The 16,502-nt window shown below is 41.8% G+C and overlaps 1 protein-coding gene across 1 annotated transcript in view; it reads right to left on the bottom strand.

Annotated features, from left to right (window-relative positions):
• The window catches only part of dnah12 (dynein, axonemal, heavy chain 12), a 239,166-nt gene that overhangs the window by 151,455 nt on the left and 71,209 nt on the right, over positions 1-16,502 (bottom strand). Inside the window, exons 18-22 of the mRNA XM_067998764.1 lie at positions 15,528-15,713; positions 14,427-14,627; positions 5,552-5,746; positions 4,258-4,379; positions 978-1,260 (exon numbers count right to left, since the gene is read on the bottom strand). Of these exons, the coding sequence (XP_067854865.1) occupies positions 978-1,260; positions 4,258-4,379; positions 5,552-5,746; positions 14,427-14,627; positions 15,528-15,713 (987 nt within the window). The remainder of the gene's footprint in view (positions 1-977; positions 1,261-4,257; positions 4,380-5,551; positions 5,747-14,426; positions 14,628-15,527; positions 15,714-16,502) is intronic.

Raw genomic sequence — 16,502 nt, forward strand, 5'->3', positions numbered from 1 at the left:
GTCTTCACCATACACATAAATGTACTTCCAGCAGGGGGAGCTGTATAGTGATTGAGCAGGATTCCTGCCAATTTTACTCCATCGCCCAGGGGCACTGAAGTCAGTTGTACCAATGTTAAGATCAGCTAACTCAGCACAGATTGGGTCTTGAACCTGGGACCTTCCTGTATGGCTCAATCCATCAGAGAATCTGAATTCGGTATCCTTAGAAAAAAAGACATTTCTCTAAATATCAGGGTCGATTCCAGTTCAAAGAAATAAAAGATTATTTATGAAAATATTTATGATCAGATTACTATCAGAATAAGAAACACAATTTTTGAAGTTGCTGATAGGGCAGAAAAAGTTGCACCGTGGATTGTGGGGAATGGAAGGTCTGCTTCCAGGAATGGCCACTAACGCTGAACCGTGTAAATCTAGCTTAAAGGCTATTTCAAGTTGTTGGTTAACTATGGTTGTTCACTGAAATGAAAAATATTTATTGCAATAGTGCGATCCTGAATTAATCATGTCCTTGTAGACAATGTAACTAGTATAATTGATTGTCTATGAAATATGCAAATTTAGATTAATTTGACCAGAAAATATCATTCAAGCATTAAAAATCAACCAACTTTTCAAGAAACTTAATTCAAACTTCCATGTATGATTCATCCACTATAAGCTAGTCATTTATCATATATGGCATAGAAAAAAAATTGGGACATCAAAGACACTAGCCAAGATGAGGGAAGGAAAAAATATTGGAAAATGGAGTGAGAAAATATCAGAAATAACATTTTCAAAAAAATATATATATGTACATAAATTTGCCTAACTAATTATAGCCTTACCATGCAGAAACTGGATTTGAGCTTCTCAAAAACAGAGACAGAACACAGAAATTAAATATTATTTAGATGACCATTTCTAGACTTGCTGAACATCCTAATCCCATTTAAATGATCCAACACTAGAAGATGGAAATTAAATTATACCTGTTGTGATCGATAAATGACATCAAGTACACTTCTTAGCATGATATCTTCCACCTGAACCAGCCATTTTTCAACAGCACCACGAGCTTCAGAAGTAGAAATCTTTTCAATTAGTTCAACTCGTTCACCTTCACTACTGAACATTGCAATGATGTCCAGATTGGGAAGAAATTCCAGTTTGCTAATACCCTCAAAACACTTCTTCAAATGGGGTTGGACTCTCAGTGGATCTTTTGTTTCTGAAAGGATTTCTAGCATCTCATCATTAGAGAGAAAGAAAAACCTAGAAATATTAAGAATAAGAAGGTAGGATATAACAGTTTCAACAATAACTTACACTTATCTAGTGCCTTTAACTTAAAAAAAAGTCCCAAGGTGCTTTACAAATAGAACTAGACTGGGAAAATGACACGAAGCAATGAAAGGAGAGATTAGGTGGGGTAACTGAAGGAATGGTCGAAAAGATGTGTTTTGAGATGGCATTTAAAGGAGGAGAGAAAAGTGGAGAAGCAATTGTGTTTAGGGAGGAAGTTCAAGAGAGTGGGACCAAGCCTGCTGTGGAAGGGCGAAGGGAGATGGCATGTATAAAAGGTCAGAGACAAGAAAACCGAAGGGTGCGGGGGCATACAAGATTGGAGGAGAATGCAGAGATAGGGTGGAGCAAGGCTGTGGAGGGTTTGAAGATAAGAATGAGTTATATGTTGGGGAGCACAGAGCTAGTGTAGGTTGAGAACTATGACAGCTAATCAGGGCCTAATGCAGGACAGAATATGGACAGAAGTGTTTTGCATAAGTTGGAGTTTGTAGACAATGGGGAAGCAAAAAGTCTGGGCATTGGAATAATCAAGTCCAAAGGTGACAAATGAGTTTAGCAGATGAGGAGCTGAAGTACAGCTGGGTAATGTTGCATTGGTAGAAAAAGACACTGTTTGCTAATGGATAGGATGTGACATCTGAAACTCAACTCAGGGTTGACTAGATCATTAAGCTTTTGCATAATCTGGTTTAACCTGAGCAGGAATCAGTAGCAAAGGAGTGGTGTTTATGACAGAACCTGAAACCAATGACTTCAGCCTTCCCAATGTTAAGTTCGGAGACTGAGGCTCATCCATGATTTGACATCGAACAGGCAGTCTGACAGCATAGAGATATTTGAGAGAGGTGGTGGAGAGGTAGAGCTGAGTGTCATCAGCATACGTAAGAAAACTGAACCCTTGTGTATAGATAATATTGCTGAGGGGTAACATGTAATGAGCAAAAGGAGGGGACCAAATATAGATCTTTGGAGTTGGCAGTATGGGGGCAGGAACAGAAGTCATCGCTGGAGAAGTGCAAGCTGTGTTCGCATAGAGAGGAGTGGGACCATGCCAGGGCAATCCCCAGGAGCTAGACAATGGAGAGGCAAGGAAAGAAGATGATGTGATCCACCATATCAAACACTGCAAAGAGATCAAGGAGGACAAGGGATAACATACCACGGTCACAGTCATCGAAGAAGTTACTTATCACAAATACATTCAGCCCATATAGATTTTAAAATCTGTTTTAAAAAAATACTGATCAGGTGTCAGCATGCAGACAGCCTCTTCAAACTATTAAATTGTTGTTACCTCTAGCCAAATTGATTTTCATCCTCCTGTCTGCCTGCTTAATACTATTTTTTCATGACTCAGCTGTGCCTGAGTTTTGCACTAATTTTAATTATTTAACATTCAGCCTAGATAAAGCAAAACCTTTAATGTAATTCATATTAGAATTACACCCATACTCTATATGGTACTCCAGAGGACAAGTATCTACATAGGCAATGTTAATAGATAATTTATTAAATGATAAGGCCACACCTCTAGCATCTGAGTTGTATAACTATGTATAGTAGACTTGAGTTTCTCAAATGCTCTGTAGTTAAGTGGATGTGGAGCCACACCCTAACCATTCCCTTCATACCTAAGTGTGGTCCAGGTTTTGAAAATAGGAAGCCTTCAGATAAGCTATTCTGATTCTTTTTTGTCTTCAATAACATCATCTCCTCTCTAAGACCCAGTTTTATTTAGCAGAGCCAGTTAAGCTGTTGGTTCAAAAATCCAAGGATCTCAGGATTATTTTGTTAAATGATATCAAACCTTTGAATGATTTTGTTGCAAAACCATTCTTATGGCTGTTCTTCTTTGCCAACCAAATGCTTATGTATGTGCCTATTTAGTCAGAGAACATGGTTCTGGTAGTGCAAATTACTGTTCTATTTATAAACTTAGATGACCAAACTCAATCCATTTTCAATCCTTGAAATACTTATGAATTTCTTCCCCATGGCTCTTGATACTTCAAAGGCAGGTTGGGCTGCTATGTTTCTAATCCTGAGAGAGTACTCAAGGTCTTTCATCTCCTTTTGTCCCTCATCAGATTGATTCTGTACAAATCCATGCCAAATTACAATAATCAGAAACGACGAGGAGCTCTAATCTAACCCACTTAGATATCTATTTGGATCAAAGGGGAGTCATTTTGAACTGCCACCACCTATTTCTCACCTGAAAAACAGTCCGTTGAAAATCATGAGTGGAGGGCACCTCGGGCACCCCTTGGACATCCAAGGCCCCCTGATGCAATTGTCAAGATGAGCCTGTAAATGTTTGCACAGCACGCCCACCTGAAACAGATGCTTACATGTGCAAAGCAGGGTCCTAGCAGGAATGCTTTCCCTAGCCCCATAAAAATTCTGCAGTCCGCTGCCTGCCACTGGGTGAGCCCCCCACCTGTGTGCCTCCTCCTCCCCTCCCCCTTTTACTGATCACTTCCAGCTTGGCTCATCCATGGAACTACTGAATTTCCTGCCCCCCAGTGTGGCAAGTTGCTTTCTAGTGCTCATTGAGCACTCAGTAGCTTGCGAGAATTATGCTGATGAGACCCGAACCATGATGTTGGCTTCAGGTGGGTGACATGACCACTCCACCAATTTCATGCCCACTTTGGGCAGAAGTTGAAAATCCCCCTAATATCTCAACTTGGAAATACCAATTAATTTCAAAATCAAACCTCTTTTGATTAAAACAGTCTGTGGCGGAAATGGAACTTCATTGTTTGAGAAGCAAGTCTGGATATTGACTTCTTAGATTAATATGCAAATCCTAGAATAAGATAGATGCTCTAGATGAATGCCCGAATCATTTTATTTTTCTTGCTAAACTAAGATTTACTATTTGTTCAAAAAATAATATTCATTTTCAAAACTTCTAAGCAAACTCTTAACAGCTTGGTAATATCATAGCAAGTAGTGTACCGAGGAAAGAAGAGTCGTTTTTTCTCCAGGTAGGCATTTAGCCCTTTCATGATTTTTTCCAATAAGCGGTTGCAATCTTGCAGTTTCTTCAGTAATCCTGTCAGAGCGGTTGCTGCCAGAACCTATGATGGTGAATATATTGTTACATTGAGTCTACAGCACAGAAACAGACAACTCAGCCCAAATAGTCTATGCCAGCACTTATGCTCCACAAGAGCCTCCTCCCTTCCTACTTCATCTAGCCCTATCAGCAGACCCTTCTATTCCTTTCTCCTTATCTTGCTTCCCCTTAAATGCATCTAAGCTGTTTGCCTCAACTACTCCTGTGGTAGCGTGTTCCACATTCTTTGGCTAAAGAAGTTTTTCCTGAATTCCCTGTTGGATTTAATAGTGACTATCTTGTATTGTTGACCTCCAGTTTTGGACTCCCCCACAAGTGGAACTATTTTCTCTACATCTACCCTGTCAAACCCTTTCATTATCATACAGACCTCCATCAGGTCATCCCTCAGCCTTCTCTTTTCTAGAGAAAAGAGCCCCAGCTTGTTTAGCCTTTCCAGAAAAGTACATCCGCTCAGTTCTGCTATCATCCTTGTGAATCTTTTTTGTACCTTCTCCAATGCCTCTATATCCTTTTTATAATATGAGGACCAGAACTGTGCACAGTACTCCAAGTGTGGTCTAACCAAGGTTCTGCACAAGTTGAACATAACTTCTGTGCTATTCAATTCTATCCCTCTAGTGCTTGGTTTGTCTTTTTTATGGCCTTATTAATCTGTGTTGCTACTTTTAGTGATTTGTGTATCTGCACCCCAAGATCTTTTGTTCCTCTACCTCATTTAGACTATTATCCAAGCAATCTGTGGCCTCCTTATTCTTCCTAATAAAATGCACCCACCTCACACTTAACTATACTGAAATTCATTTGCCAATTACATGCCCATTCTGCAAGTTTATTAATGTCTTCTTGCAGTTTAACGCATTCTTCCTTTGTATTAACTACACCCCCCAATTTCGTGTTGTCCGCAAATTTTGAAATTGTACTCCCGATTCCCAAGTCCAAATCGTTGATGTAATTTGTGAACAACAGTGGTTCCAGCACTGATCCCTGTGGAACACCACTTCCCATCTTTTGCCAGTCTGAGTAGCTACCCTTAACCCCTACTCTCTGTTTTCTGTTTTGAAGCCAGTTTGCTATCTATTCATACATTAAACAAAATGTCTATAATAAGAATATTAGAAATATTGGCCATCCTCTACATGCTTTGATGTAGAGATTTACATTGGGATGTACCTTGGGATCCTTAACACAGTGCCTCATGATATCCTTCCAGTTCCTGTCCACAGTCTGAAAGAGTCGTCCCTCTTCCGGCATCTGTTGCATAATGTCTTCAGAAGAAAAAATGGGGTCTAGATATAGCCATTGAGCCTGTACTTTCAACCATTCATCAATGGTTTCCTGAATGTGAATCAGGCGCTCCTCCCAATCCTTAAACACACATGCAAAGCAGTAAATAATGTGTTGAAATAATGTATTTTAATATTGTGCCTTGCATCTTTAGAGAGAAGTATAGGTTGGCGCCCCTAAAAATGAAATTGTGATCAGCTGTAACGTCCAAGGTCAGCATCAAACATCTCTAACAATCCCAACGGATCACAAGATAGTTATGGATGAAGAAAGCCATTCGGCTCATCTTAGTTCATCCATCCAGAATGATTCTAAATTCCCTTTTTAACATCCAATTGTTGCTTACAAGATTTCACTATTCATCCAGGAAGTTTATTCCACACGTTTTGACCACTTTTTGTGTAAAGAAGAATTTCCTGACATCAACTATAAATTTATCTTTTACTAGTTTGAATAAATGTCCACTTGTCCTATTCTTGCAATTTAATTTTAAGTAGTATTCCAAATTTTTACATTTTCTATTCCCTTAACTATCATATACCTCTATAAGATCATCTCTCTGATGCCTCTTTTCCAGACTGAAAAGTCCAAGTTTTCCAGTCTTTGCTCCAGACTTTTGACACTAGATTACTCTTTTCTGCATTTCCTCCAGCACTTGAATGTCCCCCTTGTGTCTCAGCAATTAGAAGTGGACACAGTACTCAAGGTGCAGTCCAATCAGAGCACAATACAGTTTGATCATGACTTCCTCTGACTTGTACTCTACAGTTTTGGATATGAAGATCAACATTCTATTGGTTTTGTTATTCTCTTTATTGCTCTCCATTGATTGGACACGTCAAGTCTATTAGACTCTTTGGCCTCTTTTGGCTCCATCCTTATTTCAACACCATTCATGAAGTGTGTGTGCCCTTATTTTTTCTTTCTATGTGCAATACTTTACATTGGTGCGCATTAAATTTCACCTGCCATTGCTCTACCATATACAAATTTCATCCAACTTATTGAGTAACTTCTGAGCCGTCTCCATTGATTACACTGCCCCTCCAGTTTGGTATTATCTGTTAATTTGGTATTGGCTGCTTGTCTGATATCCAGTATTGGATGAGCAGAAATGTCCTCCAATTAAATTTTGGGAAGACCGAAGCCATTGTCTTTGGTCCCTGCCACAAACTCTGTTCCCGAGCCACCGATTCCATCCCCCTCCCTGGCCGCTGTCTGAGGCTGAACCAGACCATACACAACCTTGGTGTTATATTTGACCCCAAGTTGTGCTTCTTATTCCATATTCTCTCCATCACCAAGACCGCCTACTTGCACCTCCGTAATATTACCCATCTCCGCCCCTGCCTCAGCCTCAGCCCATCTGTTGCTGAAACCCTCATCCATGTTTTTGTTACCTCAAGCCTCAACTATTCCAATACTCTCCTGGCTGGCCACCTATCTTCCACCCTCCGAAGCTCATCCAAAGCTCTGCTGCCCGTATCCTGATTTTCATCATCCATCAGTCCTGTGCTTGCTGACCTACATTGGCTCCCAGTCCAGCAATGCCTCAAATTTAAAATTCTCATCCTTGTGTTCAAATCCCTCCATGGCCTCGCCCCTTTCTATCTCTGCAACCTCCTCCAGCCCTACAACCCTTTGAGAATGCTGCATTCCTCCATTTCTGGCCATTTGTGCCTCTCCGATTTCCTCCACCCCTCCATTGGCGGCCGTACCTTCAGTTGTCTAGACTCTGGAATTCCCTCTGTAAACCTCTGCCTCTCTCTTCTTTTAAGACGCTCCTTCAATCCTACCTCTTTGACCAAGCTTTTGGTCACCTGTCCCAATACCTCCTAATGTGGTGCAGTTAAATTTTGTCTGATAATGCTCCTGCGAAGCGCTTTGGATGTTTTACTATGTTAAAGTCGCTATATAAATGCAAGATGTTATTGTTTAATTTGACCATTTTGCATTGAGTATATGATTCCAAATCACCCACCGTTGATCACTTCCTACTCTGCGATCTGTCTCACCTGGGATCTGGTTTCCTCCCTGCTCTCTCCCCAACCACGCCCCCCCCCCCCCAACACTTATTTATATAAATGATTTAAATTACTTTTTCCTATGTTGTTTACCCCTACATGGGCTACCACCAGGCCTCCTTCAATATCCCTTTTAGCCTTTCCTCAATACGTACTATTTTTGCTCTGGGTAAACAACTCACCATTCTATTGGCATTGACATTAAAACATAAGTATCACTTTCCTAAACAAAGAGTCCCCAACAATTACAATCTCTGTGATTTGCAAACAGTGTTTTAGACCAAGCATACTCTTTTTCTAACTGCTTTTTCTTTTTTAAGACTTTGTTTTCTTCTGCATTGATAGACAGTACCTATATCTGTTTGTTATTGTAATTTTGTGGGTATCTTCACAGGCTTTCTTACCTTTCTTTCTACTTTTCCCAATCTTAATCCATCCAGTATTCCCATTTCCTTGGCTTCCCTCACCTCTATCTCTATGCCTTGTCAACCCTGTCCCTCATTGTGCTAGTCCCCCATTATGATTCCTGATGGTCCACTGTTAAGGAATCCATCAAATTTCGTCAAGACCCGTTTTTAAAAATTCATTCTTGGGATGTGGGCATCGTTATCATAGCTGGCATTTATATTGCCCATCCCTAGTTCCCTTGAGAAGGTGGTGGTGAGCCTTCTTCTTGAACTGCTGCTGTCCGGATGCTAAGGGTGCTCCCACAATGCTGCTAGGTGGAAAGTTCCAGGATTTTGACTCAGTGACAATGAAAGAACAGCGATGTATGTCCAGGTCAGGATGGTGTGCGAATTGGAGGGGAATTTGGATTTTCTCATGCAACTGATGCCTTTGTCCATTTGGGTAGTGGAGGTCAGGGGGTTGGGAAATGCGGCCAAAGAAGCCTTGGCAAGTTGCTGCAGTGCATCCTGTAAATCGTACACACTGCTGCTATGTATGCCGATGGTGCAGGAAGTGGATGTTTAAGCCAGTGCATGGGGCGCCAATCAAGCAGACTGCTTTGTCCTGGATGGTGTAGAGCTTCTTGAGTGTCATTGGGGCTGCAACCATCCAGGCAAGTGGAGAGTATTCCATCACACTCCTGACTCATGCCTTTTAGGTGGTAGAGAGGCTTGCGGAAGTCAGGAAGTGAGGCATTCACCTAGCCTCTGACCTGCTCTTGTAACCACGGCATTTATATGGCTGATCCTGTTCAGTTTCTGGTCAATGGTGGCCCCCAGGATGTTGATGGCGGAGGACTCAGCAATGGTGATGCCACTGAATGTCAAGGGGAGGTGGTTAACCCCTCTCTTGTTGGGGATAGTCATTACCTGACACTTGTCTGGCACGAATATTACTTGTCACTTATCAGCTCAAACCTGAATGTTGTCAAGGTCGCTGCATGTGGGCATGGACTACTTCATTATCTGAGGAATTGGGATGGAACTGAACTCGCACAAACATCAGTGAACAACCCCACTTCTGACCTTTTGATGGTGTGGGGGGGGGGGGGAGGGGAAGGTAATTGATGAAGCAGCTGAAGATAATTGGGCCTAGAACGCTGCCCCGAGGAATTCCTGCAGCGATGTCCTGGGACCGAGATGATTGGCTTCCAACAACCACAACCTTTGTGCCAGGTATGACTCCAGCCATTGGAGAGCTTACCATGATCCGGTGGAGATAAGAAATAACAAGGGGTAGAAAACACTGGTGGGAGTAGTTTATAGGCCCCTAAGCAGTAGCTATACTGTTGAACAGAGTATTAATCAAGAAATAATAGGAGCTTGTAACGAAGGCAATGCAATAGTCGTGGGGGACTTTAACCTACATATAGACTGGTCAAATCAAACTAGAAAAGGTAGTTTGGAGGACAAGTTCATGGAATGCATTTGAGACAGGTTCCTAGAACAATATGTTGTGGAACCAACCAGGGAACAGACTATTTTGGATCTTGTCTTGTGTAATGAGACAGGGTTAATTAGTAATCTCATAGTAAGGGATTCTCCGGGGACGAGTGATCATAATATGATAGAAATTCATATTGAGTTCAAGAGTGACGTACTTAAGTCCGAAACTAGAGTCTTAAACTTGAATAAAGCCAATTACATAGGCACAAGGGACGAGTTGGCGAAGGTAGATTGGGAAATTAGATTAAAAGGTATGACAGTAGATAAGCAATGGTGAATATTGAAAGAAATATTTCATAATTCTCATCAAATATACATTCCATTGAGAAACAAAAACTTCACGGGAAAAGTGACCCATCCTGGGCTAACTAAAGAAGTTAAGCACTGTATTAGATTAAAAGAAGAGGCTTTTAATGTTGTCAAGAAGATTAGTAAGCCTGAGGATTGGGAAAGTTTTAGAAACCAGCAAAGGATGACCAAAAAATTGATAAAGAGGGAGAAAACAGAATATGAGAGTAAACTAACAAGAAATATAAAAACAGATTGCAAGAGCTTCTACAAGTATGTAAAAAGGAGAAGAATAGCAAAAGTAAACGTGGGTCCCTTAGAGGCTGAGACAGGAGAAATTATAATGGGGAATAAGGAAATGGCAGACACGTTAAACAAATATTTTGTATCTGTCTTCACTGTTGGCGTCCCTGGGTGAGCCTCGAGGATAAATCTCTCCATTGAGTCAGCGGGAGACTCGAGCTGAACAGATTTTGGCAGGGGGTGGGTTCAAGAATAAATCTCTCCGTTGAGTCAGTGGGAGACTCGAGCCAAACCGAATTGGCAAAAGTACACAGAGAACAGGAGTTTGGGTTAATTCATAGCTATTAACATAAGATGACGAATAAAGGGAAATCTCCAAGCCCTAGGGACTTGGACTGTTTTGACTGGAAGGGACTCCTCCAAAAATACGTAATAGGGAAGTGGCCGCAATACGGGGAGTATGTGGGTCACATTGGAGACAAGGGAAAGCCTGTTGGGGAGGTCCTTTGGAGAATTGCGCAAACAAAGATGTCAGATAAGATCACAGTAGAAGACACAAAAACCGTACCAGAAATAGTGGGGAACCAAGGGTCTAATGAGAATGAGGAACTTAAAGTAATTAATATCAATAAAGAAAAAGTGCCGGAGAAATTAACATGACTAAAAGCCAACAAATCCCCTGGACCTGATGGCCTACATCCTAGGGTTCGAAAAGAGGTGGCTGCAGAGATGCATTGGTTGTGATCTTCCAAAATTCCTTAGATTTTAGAACGATCTCAGGGGATTGGAAGGTAGCAAATGTAACACTGCTATTCAAGAAAGGAAGGAGAGAGAAAACAGAGAACTACAGGTCAGTTAGCCTGACATCAGTAGTCGGGAAAATGCTGGAATCTATTATTAAGGAAGTGGTAACAGGGCACTTAGAAAATCATAATATGATTAGGCAGAGGTTTTATGAAAGGCAAATCATGTTTGACAAATTTATTAGAGTTTTTTGAGCGTGTAACTAGCAGGATAGATAAAGGGGAGCCAGTGGATGTAGTATATTTGGATTTTCAAAAGGTATTCAAAAGGTGCAACACAAAAGGTTGCTGCACAAGATAAGGGCTCATGGGGTTGGGGGTAATATATTAGCGTGGATAAAGGATTGGTTAACGGACAGAAAACAGAGAGTAGGAATAAACGGGTCATTTTCAGGTTAGCAAACTGTAACCAGTGGGGTGTCGCAAAGATCAGTGTTTGGGCTTCAGCTATGTACAATCTATATTAATGACTTAGATGAAGGGGCCAAGTGGAATGTATTCAAGTTTGCTGATGATACAAAGCTTGGTGGAAAAGTAAGCTGTGAGGAGGACACAAAGAGTCTGCAAAGGGATATAGAGAGGTTAAGTGAATGGGCAAGAAGGTGGCAGATGGAGTATAATGTGGAGAAATGTGAGGGTATTCACTTTGGGAGGAAGAATAGAAAAACAGAATTTTTTTTAAATGGTGAGAAACTATTAAATGTTGGTGTTCAGAGAGATTTGGGTGTCCTTGTACAAGAAGGACAGAAAGTTAACATGCAGGTACAGCAAGCAATTAGGAAGGCAAATGGTATGATGGCCTTTATTGCAATGGGGTTGGAATACAAGAGCAAAGAAGTCTTGCTACAATTGTACAGGGCTTTGGTGAGACCACACCTGGAGTACTGTGTACAGTTTTGGTCTCCTTACGCAGGGAAGGATATACTTGCATTAGAGGCGGTGCTACGAAGGTTCACTAGATTGATTCCTAGGATGAGAAGGTTGTCCTATGAGGAGAGATTGAGTAAAACGGGCCTACATTCTCTGGAGTTTAGAAGAATGAGAGGTGATCTCATTGAAACATATAAAATTCTTAGAGAGCTCGACGGGGTAAATGCTGAGAGGTAATTTCTCCTGGCTGGAGAGTCTAGAACTTGGGGGCAATGTCTCAGGATCAGGGGTCAGCCATTTAGGACTGAGATGAAGGGGAATTTCATCACTCAGAGGGTGGTGAATCTTTGGAATTCTCTACCCCAGAGGGCTGTTGAGTCGTTAAGGCTGAGATCCATAGATTTTTGGACTCTAAGGGAATCAAGGGAAAATGGGATAGGGCAGGAAAGTGGAGTTGAGATCGAAGATCAGCCATGATCTTATTGAATGGTGGAGCAGACTTGAGGGGCCATATGGCCTACTCCTGCTCCCATTTCTTATGTTCTTGTTGTGATCTTGGTTACCTCAGAAGGAGGCCGAGGAGGATCATCAGCACTTCTGATGATTGGTTGCGAACACTTCAGCCTTGTCTTTTGCAATCACATGCTGGGCTCCACCATCATTGAAGATGTGGATGTTCAAGGAGCATCCTCCTCCCATTAGTTGCTTAATTGTCCACCACTATTCACGACTAGATGTGGCAGCACATCTGATCCATTTGGCCTGATCCATTGGTTGTGAGATCGCTTAGCTCTGTCTGTAGCAGAGACTAAGGCCAACATTCCATTAGCCTTTTTGATTCGTTTTTGTACCTGTACACTAGCTTTTAGTGATTTGTGTACACGGACACCTAAATCCCTATGCTCCTCCAGAGATCCTAGTCTTTTACTATTAAGAAAATATTCCAATTTGTCTTCCTTGGATCCAAAGTGGATGATTTTTTAAAATTCGTTCATGGGATGTGGGCGTCGCTGGCGAGGCCGGCATTTATTGCCCATCCCTAATTGCCCTTGAGAAGGTGGTGGTGAGCCACCTTCTTGAACCGCTGCAGTCCGTGTAGTGATGGTTCTCCCACAGTGCTGTTAGGAAGGGAGTTCCAGGATTTTGACCCAGCGACGATGAAGGAATGGCAATATATTTCCAAGTCGGGATGGTGTGTGACTTGGAGGGGAACGTGCAGGTGGTGTTGTTCCTATGTGCCTGCTGCTCTTTTCCTTCTAGGTGGTAGAGGTTGCGGGTTTGGGAGGTGCTGTCGAAGAAGCCTTGGTGAGTTGCTGCAGTGCATACTGTGGATGGTACACACTGCAGCCACAGTGCGCCGGTGGTGAAGGGAGTTAATGTTTAGGGTGGTGGATGGGGTGCCAATCAAGCGGGCTGCTTTGTCCTGGATGGTGTCGAGCTTCTTGAGTGTTGTTGGAGCTGCACTCATCCAAGCAAGTGGAGAGTATTCCATCACACTCCTGACTTGTGCCTTGTAGATGGTGGAAAGGCTTTGGGGAGTCAGGAGGTGAGTCACTCGCCGCAGAATACCCAGTCTCTCCTGCTCTTGTCGCCACATTATTTATATGGCTGGTCCAGTTAAGTTTCTGGTCAATGGTGACCCTCAGGATGTTGATGGTGGGGGATTCGGCGATGGTAATGCCATTGAATGTCAAGGGGAGGTGGTTAGACTCTCTCTTGTTGGAGATGGTCATTGCCTGGCACTTGTCTGGCGCGAATGTTACTTGCCACTTATTAGCCCAAGCCTGGACGTTGTCCAGGTCTTGCTGCATGCAGGCTCAGACTGCTTCATTATTTGAGGGGTTGCGAATGGAACTGAACACTGTGCAATCATCAGTGAACATCCCCATTTCTGACCTTATGATGGCGGGAAGATCATTGATGAAGCAGCTAAAGATGGTTGGGCCTCGGACACTGCCCTGAGGAACTCCTGCAGCAATACCATGGGGCTGAGATGATTGGCCTCCAACAACAACTACCATCTTCCTTTGTGCTAGGTATGACTCCAGCCACTGGAGAGTTTTCCCTCTGATTCCCATTGACTTCAATTTTACTAGGGCTCCTTGGTGCCACACTCGGTCAAATGCTGCCTTGATGTCAAGGGCAGTCACTCTCACCTCACCTTACACTTCTTCATCTTGAACTCCATCTGCCAATTTTGTCCACTCACTTAGGCTGTCAATGTCCCTTTGTAACTTCCTGTTCCCATCTATACAACTTACTGTGCCTCCTAACTTTGTGTCATCTGAAAACTTTGATATACAACGCTCTATTCCTTCATCCAAGTCATTGGTATATATGGTGAAAAGCTTAGGCCTCAGTACAGATCCCTGGGGAATACCACTTGTCACATCTGTCAATTAGAGAACGTTCCCTTTATCCCTACTCTCACCTACCTCCCAACCAATTACCGACCCATGTCACAAGATTACCTCCAATTCCGTACGCTCTTATTTTTGCTAATAATAAGGATGGCAGATTTAAAGAAAAGAGCCATTTGTTTGCTCAGTTTTCTGCTAGCTGCTCGTTTCTAATTGCAACTAAAGTCCTACCCATTAACTGTGATTTGTACTTGTTTACTATTGTAATCAACTGCACTCACCTTGATTTTTTTTTCAAAAGGTTTACAGAATGGTGAGCCTCTCATTGTCTGTGTCTTGATAATTTGATCATCAAGGATAGCTTGAATCTCATCCACGGCCGACAAGATTGAGACACCAGTATCACGATATAAACTTGTACTGAAGGAAATAGACTCCCAGGCTTCATCCATGACATGCATGGCTTTTTCCAATGAGAATTCCTAAAGGAAAATCACACTGAGTAACAGCTTATTTTGTTAACAAATTATATTCTGTTCCAATACATTTTATTTTAAAATTATTAAATCATGTTTTATGTGAGTCTATTTTTTTTAATGTTTAAATGCTTGTGGACTATTTGTACTTTTGGGGGGGGCAAATGCAAATATAGTTCATAAAGGATTAATCATCACAAAAACGACAGGTTTTCAAATTATAGAATTAAGAAAGAAAGAAAAAGAAAAAAAAGAAAGAAAAGAATGAATTAATTTACATAGAATCATAAAATAGAATCATACAGCACAGAAGGAGGTCATTCAGCCCATCGTGCCTGTGCCGGCTCTTTGAAAGAGCTATCCAATTAGTCCTATTCCCCTGCTCTTTCCCCACAGCCCTGCAAATTTTTCCTTTTCAAGTCCCTTTTGAAAGTTACTATTGAATCTGCTTCCACCACCCTTTCAGGAATGTGGTGCATTTCAGATCATAACAACTCGCTGCATAAAAAAAAATTCTCCTCGTATCAACTCTGGTTCTTTTGCCAATTATCTTAAATCTATATGTTCTGTTTACCTGCCAGTGGAAACAATTTCTCCTTATTTACTCTATCAAAATGCTTCATAATTTTAAACACCTCTACTAAATCGCTCCTTACCTTTCTCTGCTTTAAGAAGAACAATCCTAGCTTCTCTAGCCTCTACACATAACTGAAGTCCTTTATCCCTGCTATCATTTTGGTAAATCTCCTTTGCACCCTCTCCAAGGCCGTGACATCCTTCCTAAAGTATGGTGTCCATTGGAAAACTTTTATATATAGCGCCTTTCAAGACAGCCAACAACAGCATTTCTGCGTCTAACATAATGTGTCATGTATAAGATATTACCTTATATGAATCTATATTTACCTTGGAGGCAGCAGCGCTAATTTCTTCAAATTTTTCCAAGTATGGAGTAAGATTCAATTTTAGCATTTTTCGCAGAGTTGTTCCTGAGTCTGGGGTCAAATCATAGCCCATAACTGCAGACATATGCCCCCAGTGGCGAGGTCTCATACCTGGATTACACAGTATAGATACAATGGGGACAACTTCCTATAAGGTAAAACAAAACAAATCAAAGCAAAATTGTAGGTGGAAGTTTAATAGGGAACAAGACTGTAGACTTGAGTGAGTTATGATGGTTTTATTTAATTTCTGTCTGTCCAAAAGTATAAAAACATAAACAAATATTGAATTTGAAATCTGTAGCATACCTTTACAGCTTTAGTGGCATTTGATATTGTCTTAGGTCAGTATATCTGCCAGGATAATGGTCATATCAATGGGGTTTTAATACAGTACAGTATCTTTAACTTAATTTACATTTTTATATTGTGGTCTTTCCTGCCTTAGTGATTTCCTTTACATTGGAACATAATTGTATGAAGCCAAAATCATTTCAAAATAGTTTAGAATCTTCCCCCCTCCCCCACAATTATTCTCCCTCCTCTCCTGAAGGTGTTGAATCTTGATGGTATGTGGTTCCAAGGAAACCAGCAAATCTTCAGTACCTCACCGTTTTTCATGTGTGAGCCCAATGCACCCAGACATCAGGGGCTCGATTTTACCAGGCCTGCGGGTTTCCAGCGGGTTGGGTTTCGGGAGCGTGGTCAACACGCTCGGTGAAATTAGTGGGTTGCCCGCGCGATCGTAGCAGGCAACACACTAATAGGAATCAATTACCTGCTCCTCCGGGGTCCGCGCTGCTGGTCTGCGCGTCGGGCGGGCTGCGCATGCGCAGTACGATCTGTCAGCTGGAGGCGCTCTATTTAAAGGGGCAGTCCTCCACTGACAGATGCTGCAACCAATGGAACAAATTACAGCATGGAGCAGCCCAGGGGG

The sequence above is a fragment of the Heptranchias perlo genome, chromosome 17 (genome assembly GCF_035084215.1).
Source record: "Heptranchias perlo isolate sHepPer1 chromosome 17, sHepPer1.hap1, whole genome shotgun sequence".
Classification (NCBI taxonomy): domain Eukaryota; kingdom Metazoa; phylum Chordata; class Chondrichthyes; order Hexanchiformes; family Hexanchidae; genus Heptranchias; species Heptranchias perlo.